Source organism: Macaca thibetana, chromosome 1 (genome assembly GCF_024542745.1).
Source record: "Macaca thibetana thibetana isolate TM-01 chromosome 1, ASM2454274v1, whole genome shotgun sequence".
Lineage (NCBI taxonomy): Eukaryota > Metazoa > Chordata > Mammalia > Primates > Cercopithecidae > Macaca > Macaca thibetana.
In genome coordinates, this window is record NC_065578.1 from 133,433,429 (window position 1) to 133,449,106 (window position 15,678).

Below are 15,678 nucleotides of genomic sequence, written 5' to 3' on the forward strand. Positions count from 1 at the left end.
CGACTAGGGTGAAGTGCAGGAGGGACTTGAATCTAGTTCTTCTGGCTCCAATTCCAGTGCTCTCTTAACCATATATGCTTTTTCATGACCTCACAAGCTATCTGAGTCTACACAGTGCCCTCTATGACCCTAGGTTGTCCAGTTGGCTTTAATGTTGGGTGATAGCTGAAGTGCCAGGAATACCGGCAGGCAGCCATCCACCCCCTCCCTTGTGACCAATGGCAGCATCTTTATTGGACCACAGGTGGGGAGGCTCAGGTGTAGTGTGAGGCTACTGGGTCGGGGGGGAGGATGAGGGATGCTCTCCATGCCTTAGTTTCTCTGAGTATAAATGGAAAGTATAATTATACCTATCTTGTAGCATTCTGTGAAGATTAAATAAAATAATTCATGTGAAGACACTGGCAGGCTACCTTATCCATAATAAACTCCCAAGAAATGTTGAGTCCCTCCTTCCCAGTCTCTAAAAGCTCTGATGGGAATTCAGCCACCAGGCTCAGTGGTCATCTTTGAATAGTGTCCACTCCTGAAGAAAATTAAGATCACCTATGTCCTGCAATGGCTCCCAAAGACTTGCTAATTTTAGAAAATCATTTAGAGTGCTTTATCTTCCCTCTCTGACCCCTCCCGCAACCATTCTTGGAAAGGGGAGATGTCCAGTTTGTGGCCCACAGCCTGGGAACTAGCTTGGGGACAGCCCTAATGTAGAACCCAAGCTGCCCGATAAGTATCGTATCTAAACACGCAACATGATCTTGGGTTAGACCCTCACTCTCCTTGGCCTTCAGTGTCTTCATCTCTAAAACAGAGGCTTGCATTAGAAGATCTCTAAATTCCCTACAACTCTGAGACCATGTGGATGACCTTTTCCTAAGTGTACCCTTTCATGGCTAGATTTCAGGGCTATGCCACAGACACTAAACCCATTGAGGAGTTCCAGAATCTTACCACTTCATAGATAGTGCTATTGAAGGAAGGGCTGTGGTTCCTCTTTCTGGATCCAGGCTAGAAATTCAGAAGGTAAAGAATGCTTAACTTCGAGATAAGTGCTCTCCCACTCCTAAGTGATGTGAGAGGTCCCAAAAGAGACTCAGGGCCCAGAAAAATTCTGAGGCACTCTCAGCCGGAAAATGAATAGAATCTGTCACCCCAGGAGCAAACAATGGTGTTTATGGTCTCCAGGGAAGACACAATATATACAGTATTTGCCTATAATATGATATTTCTGAACCAAAATCAGAATTTACTGTTCCATACCCACATACACCTAAAACCCATACATATATGTGTGTGTATGTATATATGTATGTGTGTATATACACACACACACGCACACACACACACGCACACATACACTTTCCCAGAGCACATACACATACACACACACACATATCCGCAAGGCAATCCTAATGCAAATACTGCCCCAAACCATATAACTCTTCAACACATGGTGTACATACACCCTTAATGTAAACAATTCAGGCATATAAGCAATTGCCAACCCAAGGACACTAGAATTCAGAGGCACATTCAGTAGCACATAGAGTTTTCATATACCAAAGCATGTGAACGTGGTGCCTATGAACATCTATAAGGCCTTATATTGTAGCATATAATTAAAAATAAATCTCTCTCATGATGGGATCCAAGTAGGTTGAATGGCTTATTGGAAGGAGGTTGAATGAAAAGTCTGAAAATCTGTCCTAAACCCCTTCAAACCTGTGGTCCCTGACTTGCATGGACTTCCACAGTTATGTGGACTCCCAACTTCCCATGCTACCATGGTAAGGTTTTCTGGCTTCATACTATGGCTCCAGCCTTGGGAACACCACTCTTCCCATCCCCTTCTACACAAGAGAAAAATAATGACCATGGGTACCAGGATACCCAACTCTGTTTCCAAGTACACAAGAGAGCTATGAGCTCAGCTTGGAGAAGGATTTCAGTGGATGACGATGGGTTGCCTCAGTCTGGAGGCCTCCACCAGCAGGTGACTGACTGGTCAGGACCTTTCTCTGGTCCCTGAGGGTCAAGATTGTGTCTCTCTAGATACAGTCTACTCCTCCGCTCCAGGCAATATGCCCTGCCTTGCAAACCCCTCCAGTATCTCTCACCATAGCCTCAGCTGGCCTAAGTACCCCGTAGTCTCTCTGTGCAAAGCACCTCCTTTCTGTCTCTGATTGTCCTTTACCTCCCACAGAAACTCCCAAAAACTCATCTAATCTACTGTTCTCTTAGTCTAGAAGCTGTTATTTTTCTCCAGACAGAACCAGAAAGGCATTTCTCACTGGCCCGTTGACATTTAAATACAGTCATTTAACAGAAGCTACTCAGATACACACAATGAAGAACAACTTGCTAGGATGTGCACACATACTGTCTCTGCAAACACATGCAAAATACACATCTGCATCAACAACACCCCACCATCACCACAGGAAGAAGCTCACCTTCTTGGAAGGCTGAATTAATGAATATAATGTATATGCAGGTTCTTGTGACGTAGGAGCGGAAGACTAATGAGAAGAGAAATAAAATCATTTCAGAAGCACAGATCCAGCACAACCCTACGAAGGTCATCTCTTCCATCCCTCCACCTCAACCCTGCCCAGATGGAAGCTTCAAGTGTTAGTGCAAAGAGCCCTGGACTAGCCAGGAGGTCAGACAACCTGAGTGTTAGTCTCGCTCTGTCATTAATGAAAGCTACTATTTGTCGAGCATTTATTTTAAATGTGTATTCTCCTCTGTTTGTTTGTTTGTTTTTGAGACAGAGTTTCATTCTATTGCCTGGGCTGGAGTGCAATGGCTCGATCTCGGCTCACTGCAACCTCTACCTTCTGGGTTCAAGCAATTCTCCTGCTTCAGCCTCCTGAGTAGCTGGGATTACAGGTGCTCGCCATCATGCCCAGCTAATTTTTGTATTTTTAGAGACAGGGTTTCACCATGTTGGTCAGGCTGGTCTCAAACTCCTGACCTCGTGGTCTGCCTGCCTCAGCCTCCCAAAGTGCTGGGATTACAGGCATGAGCCACCGCACCCGGCCCCTTCTCTAACTCTTTTTTTTTTTTTTTTTTTTTTTTTGAGACGGAGTCTCGCTCTGTCGCCCAGGCTGGAGTGCAGTGGCCTGATCTCAGCTCACTGCAAGCTCCGCCTCCCGGGTTCACGCCATTCTCCTGCCTCAGCCTCCCGAGTAGCTGGGACCACAGGCGCCCGCCAGCTCGCCCGGCTAGTTTTTTTGTATTTTTTAGTAGAGACGGGGTTTCACTGTGTTAGCCAGGATGGTCTCGATCTCCTGACCTTGTGATCCACCCGTCTCGGCCTCCCAAAGTGCTGGGATTACAGGCTTGAGCCACCGCGCCCGGCCTCTCTAACTCTTTTAACACTCCTATAAAATAAGAATGATCATAATTTGCCCCATGCCACAAATGAGGCTCCAAAAGGATAAATAGCCCAAGTCAGGCAGTGCATACACAGTAGAAGCAGAATCCAAACCCAAGACTCTCCAGGGCTCTTTCCTCAACATCTCAATGCCTCCCTTTGGCAACTTGCCTTCCTTCCCTAGACCTGAATCAGGTGTCCTCTAACTCAGGTAACCATCCTCCTTTTAAGATGCTCCAGAGGAGGATTCTCATTCTCACCCAACACCATAGTTTGAGAGGAGCCCTTTCTTGCACTGATACAAGTTCCTCTTGTTGGAGTTCATGTGGCTAAAACTAGAGAAATGGCAGATATCAAGCACTCTTATAATCAGATTTTCTTTGCCCCACAACTCAGCCACCAAACTGAAGATGGTGCTGTTTCAGGTCTCAATTTTTTTTTTTTTTTTTCTATTTTTTTTAAGCCATTTTTATCAGAAAGTATTTTATTACTGGCCACCAGGAGGCAGTGTTTCCCTTGGGAGAGACGTCCCAGCCTGGGTTATCAATGTCATTTTAGCCATCAATATTAAAGGACACTTCTCCAGTTTATGAGTGAATTTCTCTAATCCCAGAATATCAGAGGTGGAGTATGAGGAGGTGCAATGGAGACTCAAAAACGCTTTGGCTCAGCTCTGCCACTACCTAGCTATGTAGCCTTGAGTTATCAGTTGACCTGAGTCTCAGTTTCCTCATTGTGATATGGAATGTAGACCACATCTAAAGTATTAGAACTAGTTTCATGAGGCTGTTATGTGAGACTTAGTAAGCAAATATGGCCGGGTGCAGTGGTGCACACCTGTAGTCCTAGCTACCCAGGAGGAAGCTGAGGTGGGAGGATCACTTGAGGCTGGAAATTCAAGGCTTCTTCAGTAAGCTATGATTCTACCACTGCACTCAGCCTGGTAGACAGAATGAGATCCCGTCTCATAATGGGTGTACCAAAAATCTCACAAATCACCACTAAAGAACTTACTCATGAAACCAAATACCACCTGTTCCCAAAAAACCTATGAAAATAAAAAATAAATCAATAAAGAGACCCTGTTTCTAAACAATAAAATTTTTAAAAAGAAAAGAAAATGGACATTATTGCTAAGTCATAATAAGATAAAAGAGACCAATGCAGATTCATTCTTTCCTGAAAATGAATATAATAGGGAATAGGGATAAAAAGTGCAAGAGCCCCAAGTGCTAGAGGCAGCAGCAGGGCAAGAAAGCAGAAGTTGAGTCCCCTAACCAGGTTTCTGCTCCTATAGACTTTATCCGGGCCAGACCTTCTGCCAGACGCGGAAGAAGAAGGAATGCCCACATCAGGCTTCCCAGCTGTGTTAAGATGCTCCACAATCACATGGATCTTTTCAAATCATGTGTTAATGCAACTGAAGTCAAGCTATCTTCTGGATTCCAAGAGCACTAAGGTCTTATTCTGCCATTCAAGGGTGTGAGTTTCGGGGGGGGCACTAGGAAACCCCAGAGATAGGTATGGAATGGACTAGAGAAACTAGAGAGGTACCTGGGACTGGATCATAGAGTAGATGGTGCTCCCCCCTCCAGGAAAAGTCTGCTCCTGCTCCTGCTCCTGCACAAGAAATAGGGATGGGGTAACGTGAGCAGACAGCTAGGTCAGTCCAGATTTAGACTGAGCAGGGGAAAACAGCACAAAGAAGAGGGGCTTTCAGGAGCCTGGGAGGGAGGTGGCAGGACTGAGGAGAGTCATTGATCCTCCCAGGATGGGGAAAGACAGAAAGAAGAGCAGTTCCGGTGAAGCCATTCGTATCAGGAGCAAAGAACCACCCAGGTGTGAGGGATTCCAGCAACCCTGCCCAAAGAGAATGCTGTCACTTTCTTTCCTTTACTGACTTAGAAACTCTTCCTTGCAAAGCTCTGAGTAGGGCTGTTATCTGAGCCTTATGTCAGAGCACTGGAATTCAGAAAGTTTAAACATTTCAAAGACCACACACAGGTAAGCCCTCTCTAGATCATCTTCAGTGTCACTTTGCCCGTGACCTCAAGCCAGCCCCCTGGGCAGCTACAGTGCTGGGTACAGCCCTGAACCCAAGGGCCGAAGCAGGGAGCAGGGAGCAGGGAGCAGCGCTACCTGCTTCCCTTTTCTTGTTCTTGCCCCTTAGGAAATCGGTGGTGGAGGTATTTCATGCTGCTGGCCACTGAAAGCATATTGCCAGTTGGATAGGAGCCAGTGGAGGCCAGCAGGTTTCATTAGGCAAGGTGCAAGCTAAATTCCTGGAAGCAAGAAGAAGCTAAGAGGAGCAGAGAACTGTCAGCTGTCCTTAGAGGCTGGAAGAGTCATGGGCATCTGACAATGTCAATAACTTCATTTGTGTTTTAAAATACTGCAAGAGTTTGTTGCTTTTCTCTCCTGTCCAGACTCATCTGAAGTGTTTCTAGAAAGATTAGAGCTGGGTCTCAAAGTGAGACCACATGAAACTTGAGATTTAGGCCTTCAAATTGGAACCCTGAGACAATAGGGAGAGGCCAGAGAGGGCTGAGGCCAGACAGGGAGGAGCTCTTGAGTCAGAAGTAAGCTAATAGGACTGAATCCCCAAGATGTTTCCTTTGCACTAAGTTGTTTCTCCCCCTGTGGTCTCCTAAACTCAAGTCATCTTCTTTTTGGAAAAACAGATTATTTGTAGCAAGCAGCACCCGCGCATCATTGGCTGTGGGTAGATTCACATGCACTCAGGAATTTGCACCAGAGTCTGGTAGCAGTGAGACAAACAAAGTTCCCTTTTATTTTTCACATTCCAATAGCCACTGCTTTATTTTTCACATTCCCATAGCCACCGCTGGGGCCAAAACAAAACAAAACAGGCATGGGGAACTGCCCTAACTGCCTCTGAAACCAGACCCAGGAGAGGATGCTTGCCTGCTCTGCGAGGCTGCACAGGGCCTCACGTATGTGGCCAGCGCGGAAGAGCCCCACCACATGTGCTTGCTGCGTGGTGCTGGGTCTCCACAGCCAAGCGCCAGGGGGCAGTGGAAAGAAGACATTTCCGCCCCACTTCACCCCCCAACTTCCTGCCAGCAGTTTGGTAGGCCCCATTAGAGCTTTCCCCTGGGCCTGTCACCACATTAGCCCTGAGCAGGACACAGCAGCAGGGGCATCTGCAGGCCCTCTGCAATTTCCTCCTCTTCTAATTCTTGGATGACGGGCAGAGTTGGCCACTGCCTGCCACAGAGAGCAGGCGAGAGGCTCCTGGAGGAACCCACTCAGGCTGGTGGGCTTTGTGCCAGGCTGGTTACTCTAATACCTCAGCCACACTCAGGCCTCTTCTCCCAAAAGGCTGTGAATGCAGCCCATTGAGCCAGCTACAAAACTGTTATGCTTTGGCTGGTCACACTTCCCAGCCTGTGTCACCATTAAGGGACTCATGAATGCAAGCCCTGACTCATTGGGAAAAAGAATTTGTGGTCAGACAACAAATACCACAGCAGCACTCTGCCTCTGCCATTGATTTCTGTTGTGCTCCATCCCTTCTCAGCAGGTGCAATATTGCACCAAGAAGCCCCTTCAGCCTCCCTTTCATCTTCTCTGCTCCTTTTGTTTCCTCTTTTCCTCCATTGCCAGAACTAGGAAGCAAGTGGAGAAAAGATAGTTGGGGAAGGGCTGAGGGTCACATCAAGAAGACAGTTGTTCAGTCCTTTTTGTCCCTCTTCTCTGTATAACCATCATTGAAAGAGCATTTTCCAAGCCAATTGAGAGCGACCCCAGCCTCTGGGACAACATACTTTATTTCTCCTGGTTTTCAGATCCTTGACCTCTTCATAAATTGTCAAAAATTCCTTGGGACAGGTCTCTGAGGGAGGAAGAAAACAAAGAGCAGAACTGCAGAAACTTTCAGAAGGGCTTTTGCTTCTAACAGGCCCCACCTCCACCCCAAATGGCCAAACCTTAAAGAAGGTTCTAGAAAGGAGGCAGGTTAGTGCTCTTCCCAGGAACCCCAAAGAGCACAGAGGCAGCGACCAAACTGCCCCTCTCATGCTTCCTCCCAAACCAGCTGTCTGCAGGGAAATCTGCACATTGGGGATCAGAAAGCATGAACGAGGAGAGAAAGCCTGGCGGCCTGCATGCCCCCTGCCACCACGCATATGCATATACCAAAGCTCGCTGAGGAAAAGGAGATGCTGTGCTCCCAGACACATCCCACTGGAGGCAGGACCAAGTCACAGGATCCGAGGCCTCAGGCAGAAGCATCACCCCAAGGACCTTCCACTCACCTGATTGCTTCCCCTTCCTCTTTCTCCTCCACACACAGAAGCAGACAAGGGTGCCAAGGAACAGTGTGCTTAGAATCACGATGATCACCAAAAACGGCCAAAATCTGAATTCTGAGGAATACAGAAGGCATGAGGTCTGAGCTGCCAGCTCACTCTCTTCTTCCTTCCCATCTGCCTACTGCAGGGGCTGCCTCAAAACCCACTCTTTTCTGTGGTGTGGTTGATCACACTCTGTGAACTCACCATCAAGGTTTTCTCTTTGCTCATTTGGGTAACCTCCTCTGAGTGATGCCAAGAGCATGGATATTAATAGCAGACAGGCCTGGCTCAAATTCTAACTCTGTGAGCTCTGCACTATTTATTTAACCTCTCTGGGCCTCTCAAGTCATCTTCTTTTTGGAAGATACCTCAGAGCCTCTCAGATTTTCTCACCTGTGAAAGGGGATAACGTTATCTACCTATGGGGGTTAATTACATGATCTAATACAGTTGGCCCTCCAAAGTTTTGAGTTCCACAACTGTAGATTTAATGAATTGTGGATCCAGAATATTCAGAGGAAAAAAATTGCATCCATATTGAATATGTAGACACTTCTTTCTTTGTCATTATTCCCTAAACAATACAGTATAACAACAATTTAAATAGCACTTACATTGTATCAGACATTATAATTAATCTGAGATTATTTAAGTAAGGTATACAGAAGGATGTGCATAGGTTATATGCAAATACTGCACCTGTTTATACCAAGGACTTAAATATTCGTGGATTTTGGCATCTGTGGTTATGGCATGGGTCCTGGAACTAATTCCCCATGGATACTGAGGGACATGTAAAGCCTCTAGCACAACAAATGTTACATTTATCCCTTCATTTGTTTTTAACTCAAAAAATACTCATTGTCCAGGCAAGTTTTCCATCTCTCTTTTCCACTATTCCTGCCTTCATGGTTCTTCCTCATTTGAGCTTCTACTTAAAACATTTGTGTCAAACATGTAGCCTGATACATAATCCAGCCAATGAGAGGAAGGGAAAGGAATTAAGGGTTCCGAGGTACTTATTATCATCCCCATTTTACCCAAGGGGGGAAAAATTGAGACTCAGAGAGGTTAATGAATCTGCCAGAGATCACAGAGCTTTTTTTGTTTTTTTTTTAATTTATTTATTAGGGATGGGATTACACCATGTTGTCCAGGCTGGTCTCAAACACCTGGACTCAAGTGATCCACCTGCCTCAGCCTCCCAAAGTGCTAGGATTACAGGTGTGAGTCACCACACCTGACCTCTAAGAGATCACAGAGCTTCTGAATGATGAAGCTGGTGTCCCAGTTCAGTGGCGCGATCTCGGCTCACTGCAACCTCCGCCTCCTGGGTTCAAGGGATTCTGCTGCCTCAGCCTCCGGAGTAGCTGGGATTACAGGTGCCAGCCACATGCCCAGCTAATTTTTGGTAGTTTTAATAAAGACAGGGTTTCACCATGTTGGCCAGGCTGGTCTCAAACTCCTGACCTTGTGATCCACCCTCCTCGGCCTCCCAAAGTGCTGGGATTACAGGCATGAGCCACTGCTCCCAGCCTGCCTCAGTCTTGTTTATTTTTTGTGCAAAAGTACTTATTTTAGTTGCCCTTACTTGGCTGTAAGTTCCTTATTAATGAGAACTGTATTTTTTTTTTCCTATAGTGCCCATGCTGCTGGCATATGAAGTCTCTGTTTATATAATAAAAAGTTGTGGAAAGTGAACTCAGGTAACTCGTAGGATGAGCGTAAGCAACAACCCAAGAACTCATCTAGGTATCCCTGGGATCATTCTCATGCTCCCGCTCCAGGCTACTGCTGCACAGTATAGTTACCTCTTAAACTATGTGGCCTGGAGAAAGTTATCACTCAAGAGGAGAGAACAGTTCTCCATCAGCCTCTCTCAGGAAGAAAATAATGTTCAGGAGCCATTTCAGGACTGTCACTCACCAAAAAACTGTGCCCTCCCTCTGCAGAAGAAAAGCTTGCATCTCCCAGAAGGAAACAGGGATAACTTTTTTTCCAGAGTAGGATAGCTTTACAGGAACTATGTGCTTGGAGGCCAGGACTCCCCTGGGAAGGGCTACAAGGCACTGGGAGAGGAAGCCAAGGGATTTTATCTCATACCACGTCTGTCTTACACATGAGCCTGGTTGTGGGTCCAAACCTTCAGCCCTTGTTATAGCCCAGTGTGTTCCACTCACCGTGATGGGCATTCTGACAGTCCTGAGTGAGATTCAGGGTGTGGCTTTCCCAGCTAACAGGATTGCTGACGTTGCAGGTATATGTGTGCGTGCCATTAATGTCAACCTCCTCCTCCAGGTAGGTGAGGTTCCCTGCTGTCTGGATCAGCTTGCTGCCTCTGTACCAAGCATAGGTCACATCGTCATCCCTGGAGACCAAGCAGGACAGAGCCACTTGGCACCTCCCTCTGTCCAGGATCTTGCCCTGCCCCTGTAGGCGGGGTTTCTCAACTTTATCTGGAAGCAGAGATGCTGATCAGAAAGGCATGGAAATACAGAAATTAGAGGCCTACAGGAATCAGAGAGGGCAGTATGAGCAGTCCTGGAGACTTACCAAATACAAAAACCTGGAACATGGCTCTCTGAACTTGTCCCATCGTATTGGTGACCTCCAGGCAGTAGAGGCCACTGTCCTGCTGCTGAGCTGCCTTGATGAGAAGAGTCGAGTTCTTGATTATAAAACTGAATCTATTGTTGAAGGTATTGGAAGGCGAAGAGCCATTCTCCCACTGCAATATCTGACGAAATGTATTTTGTGAGGGCAGCCACATCTTCCACTGAACATTGTAAATCTTTGTCTGTATGCTGTTTGGTTGTAACTGAAGGGGCATTCCCAAGATGCTAAACACATGGTCAGCTGATCCCTGGCATCCTAGGAAAGAGAACCCAAGCTGAAAGTAGCGGGAAGAGTGAGCAATGTGGGCAGCTGGATGTGATTTCCCTTAAGCCAATAGGTTGGGGATGGGTATGAGGAGCCCAGAGCCTAGGAGCACCTTAAAGTGTATCCCCCCATCTGCCTCCCCTTGTCCCCAAGCTCTTTGTCCCTAGTCTGAAGGATCCCATAGACCAATAGCTAAAATCTTGAGTACTTACTATGTGACAGGCAGGTTTCGCACTTTATACATTTTAACCGTTTAAGTTAAAAGGAATAAAATGGTGAAAATGTACAAATGTTTTATACATTTTAACTATTTAACTTAACAATGACCCTTATCCCCATTTTATAGGTGAGGAAACTGAGTTAGAAAGAGCTTAAGTAACTGGCTTAAGTTACACAGTGAGAATGATGAGCCTGAAACCTAGTCAGTTTGGTGTTGTTTTTGTTTTCTTTTGTTTTGTTTGTCAGAGACAGGGTCTCACTCTGTCACCCAGGCTGAAGTGCAGTGGCACAATCACAGCCCACTGCAGCCTTGAACTCCTAGGCTTGAGGTGATCCCCCCACCTCAACTTCCCTCGTAGCTGGGACTACAGGTGCATGCCACTGCACCCAGCTTATTTGTTTACTCTTTCTAAAGACAGCAGTTTGACTTCAGAGGATAAATTCTTAACCATGATGTTATAAACACCACATCTAATGTGACTCCCTCCAAGCAGTGCTGAGGCAACTACTAATGGAAAGTAGTGACTGTCAGAAATTCTGAAGGGTCAGGCCCAGGAAGAATGACCCTCCAAGCTGGACTCATGACCCCTCAACTGTCCTCTCAGAGAGCTGAATACATAATCCTCTCTCGTGGCACTTGGCACATTGGATTTTGGTCATTACTCATTGATGTTTGCCAGTTTTTCAGTGATCAGAAAATCTCCACAAAAATTTCTCCCTAGAAAACAATTTTTAAAATAAAACTACACTTCCCAGGTAGATCCCAGCACTTCCCTGTCAATGAATCCAGATGAGACCTAATGAATATGGGGGTGTGACAACCTGGAGCAATTCAGTGCAAGCAGTGTACAAAACTGGAAGTTTCTACAGCCAGTTTTAGCAACGAAGCTATGTGGCATGGCCCAGTAGGTACAGTAAATTAAAAAGTCTCTCTGGGTGAGTTGGAGTGGGTCAGGGAGGGTTTGGAGGAGAGAATAGGAGATGGAGAGAGTTTTACAAGTGGCTCTGTTAAAATGGACGCTATTAAGAAGTAAGCAATGGAGAGAGAGGGGTTTTTAGATGTCCAGTGCACTATGAATGCACTCTCTCCAAGCCACAGCTTCACCCTGGCATTTTCTCAAGAGACTAAGTAAATAATTAAAGGACTTGTAATACTATTTGTTTGATGAAATATGTTTCTTTGATCTTGATGTTCCTAAGACTAAAACACATAGGTTCCCATTTATATTTATATGACTTGTACTGGCTCTGCCCATTAGCAAACCAAAAGCTTCTCCAAAGTAGAGACTGTGCTGTGCATCTCTGTGTCTCTGTCTCCCACAGTCCTAGCACTATTTATGAGAACAGGTCAACCTACCAGATATTGCACAAAGACCCTGAGAACAAAGGTGAATGGAAAAAATCATTACTAAACTTACAAGAAGGACATAAACTGTCCTCATCAATCATTCAGTCCTTACTGAGTCCCACTCTAATCCAGCCCCTGAAGAGGCAGGGCCTCTTCACGTATAAGACGTGATTCCTGACTCCAGAGAGTTTGTGATCTGGAAATGGAACACTTTCATTCTACAGCATCTCCTTAACGGTTGATATAAAGAATCATCTGAGGAATTCTAATTATGTAATGAAAATCCAGGTTAAGACTTGCTAACAAATCCTCCCACTAAAAATAACTCGAAAAAAAAGGAACAACATGTAAAAGCACATTGTTAAAGTTATCAGAGAGTTTACAAAGCAGTGAAAAATTACGGGGCCAAGATCTGGAAGAAGGAAACTCAGAGAGGTGAGACCAACATTTCTGACGGTTGTTCCCTGGAGGCATCTTCTGATTCCATAAATGGCAGCTAAAAGGCTGAGAAGCTGAGCAGAGCTCACAATAAAACTCAAGGAACTAAGAGAACATGGAGTTCAGGCCCCTCCTGTTAGAAAGTGGGTATACCTAAAATCCATCGGTGTTGAGGTTGGTACCACAGAGGGCTATACACTAAGAGTAAGAGTGAACGAGAAATGAACAGCCCTCGCAGGAACTGAAGCTCAGTTTTGAATCATCACAACCCTGGATTGAACTAATGATCTGGAATCTCTAGTAGCCCTAAGCTAGCTGCCCACTAGAAGCAAATATAAGTTATGACTAGAGGAAAATAACATCAACCAGAGCATTAAATTATTTCTAGAATTTTTCGTGCACAATATCCGAAATGAAATGAAGTATAAGAAAAGGAAACATGTCCAAAAACCAAAACAAGAATAGAGACAATAGAAACCAACCAACAGGGCATCTACATAATAGAGTTGTCAGTCATAAACTTTAAAGTAATCATGTCTAATATGTTCAAGGAAATAAGACGTAAGTTTAAGAATTTCAGCAGAGAACTAGCATGATCGAATGCAAAAATAACCATGTCCTTGCAATGTGACTTTGCAACTCCTTCCATCATCAAGAAATGGGGTTCATTTCCCTGTCTCTTGGAACTGGGCTGGTCTTCATGATGAAACGCAGCAAAAATTATGTCTGCCAGTTCTAAGCCTAGATCTGAAAAGGCATTGCACATTTCTACTTGTTCTCTTGGAACCTCATCTGGCTGACATGTGAACAAGCCTAAAATAGCCTGCTGGAGAATAAGAGATCACATGATACAGAGATAAACCAATACAGCTAAGGCCATTCTAAATCAGCCACCCCTGGCCTGGTGCGGTGGCTCATGCCCATAATTCCAGCACTTTGGGAGACCAAGAAGGGCAGATCACTCGAGGTTGGGAGTTTGAGACCACCCTGGCCAACATGGTAAAACCTTGTCTCTACTAACAATACAAAAATTAGCCAGGCGTGGTGGCACACGCTTGTAACTCCAGCTACTTGGAAGCCTGAGGCACGAGAACCTCTTGAACCCAGGAGATGGAGGTTTCAGTGAGCCAAGATATCATGCCACTGCACTCTAGTCAACGTGACAGAGCAAGACTTAATCTCAAAAAACAATAAAAAATAAATAAATGAATCAGCCATCTGTGGTCTGGCAGCTGACCACACATGCATGACTGCTGCAAGAGGGAACCGAAAGAACCACCTAGCTAAGCCCAGCCCAAATTGCCAACTAGCAGAATCACTAACTAAATAGGTAGTTGTTTCAAACTACTGGATTTTGGAGTGGGTCATTATGCAGCAATAGTTACCTGAAATTGGATTTTTAAAGAATTAAATGAAAATTACAGAAATAAAATGTAAAATAACTGTAAAACAAACTCAATTGAAGGGTTTAAAAAGTCATTTAGATGCCATTGAAAAGAGAATTAGAAAACTGTTATAAAATATCCAGAGTGAAGTAAAGAAAAACAAAAGGATAAAAATACACAAGAAGGAGTGTAAGAGATATTTGAGATATAGCAAAACAAAACCCCTAAACTAAGTGTAATTGGAAAGCAAGGAGACGGGAGAGGAAAGAGGAACTGAGCAAAAGAGATAACAGATAACAATTTCCCAAAACTGACAAAAGCCATCAAGATAGACTTGTAAAATGTGTTACAAACCCCAAGCAAGATCAAAACAAACCAACAAGCTGGGCGCGATGGCTCACGCCTGTAATCCCAGCACTTTGGGAGGCCCAGGCAGATGGATCACCTGAGGTCAGGAATTTGAGACCAGCCTGGCCAATATGACAAAACTCCATCTCTGCTAAAAATGCAAAAATTAGCCAGGCATGGTGGTGCACGCCTGTAATCCCAGCTACTTGGGAGGCTGAGGCAGGAGAATCACTTGAATCCAGGAGTGGAGGTTTCAGTGACCCGAGATCGTGCCATTGCACTCCAACCTGGGCGACAAGAGTGAAACTCTGTCTCAAAAAAAAAAGAAGAAGAAAAAAAAAAACAAACCAATGAACAAAAGACAACTTCTCAAAACATCAAAAAAAAAAAAAAACATGGAAACCAAAGATAAATAGAAAAATCGTAAAATAGCCAGAGTGGGGGAAAACTAAATTCCCTTTACAAAATAAACAACTTAGCTGACATTTCAGCAAAAATAATAAAAAGCAGAAGATGATGGAATGGTATCTTTTTTTTTATTTTTCCATAGGTTATTGGGGTACAGGTGGTGTCTGGTTACAAGAGAAAGTTCTTTAGTAGTGATTTCTGAGATTTGGTGCACCCATCACCCGAGCAGTATACACTGCACTCTACTTATAGCCTTTTATCCCTCACCGCCTCCCACTTTTCCCCCCAAGTCACCGAAGTCCATTGTATCATTCTTATGCCTTTGCATCCTCATAGCTTAACTCCCACATATCAGTGAGAACATACGTTGTTTGGTTTTCCAAGGAATGATATATTTAAAGTGCTGAAAGAAAATAACTGCCTATCTAGAATTTTATACCGGTGAAGAAGTACTTCAAAGACGAAGGCAGACACAGTGGCTCATGCCTGTAATCCCAGCGCTTTGGGAGGTTGAAGCAGGTGAATCACTTGAGGTCAGGAGTTCGAGACCAGGCTGGCCAACATGGCAAAACCTCATCTTGACTAAAAATGCAAAACTTAGCTGGGCGTGGTGGCACGCACCTGTAATCCTAGCTACTCAGGAGGCTGAGGCATGAGAATCACTTGAACCCGGGAAGTCAAGGCCAAGACTTGTGCCACTCCCCTCCTGCCTGGGCAAAAGAGTGAGACTCTGTCTCAAAAAATCATAATCTTTTTAAATGAAGCTGAAATAAAGACATTTTTAGAAAAAATAAAAAACTGAAAGAATTTGTCACAAAAAGGCTTGCAGTAAAGGAAATACCAAAGAATGTTCTTTACATATAAAGAAAATGGAAACTCGGGCACAAGAAGTGAAGAGCAATAGAAATAGATGTAATTTGTGACAATAAAAGTTGGGAGATAGAGCTGTATAGGAGTTTT

General features: G+C 44.8%; 1 protein-coding gene across 3 annotated transcripts in view; it reads right to left on the reverse strand.

Moving 5' to 3' along the window:
• The window catches only part of CD244 (CD244 molecule), a 35,433-nt gene that overhangs the window by 3,338 nt on the left and 16,417 nt on the right, over positions 1-15,678 (reverse strand). The window contains exons 2-8 of one of the 3 annotated variants that reach the window (XM_050758235.1): positions 10,246-10,563; positions 9,873-10,148; positions 7,654-7,764; positions 7,165-7,232; positions 4,931-4,996; positions 2,451-2,516; positions 949-1,005 (exon numbers count right to left, since the gene is read on the reverse strand). In XM_050758235.1, coding sequence (XP_050614192.1) covers positions 949-1,005; positions 2,451-2,516; positions 4,931-4,996; positions 7,165-7,232; positions 7,654-7,764; positions 9,873-10,148; positions 10,246-10,563 — 962 coding nt within the window. The remainder of the gene's footprint in view (positions 1-948; positions 1,006-2,450; positions 2,517-4,930; positions 4,997-7,164; positions 7,233-7,653; positions 7,765-9,872; positions 10,149-10,245; positions 10,564-15,678) is intronic. The other 2 variants (XM_050758242.1, XM_050758240.1) reach the window with 2 other exon arrangements.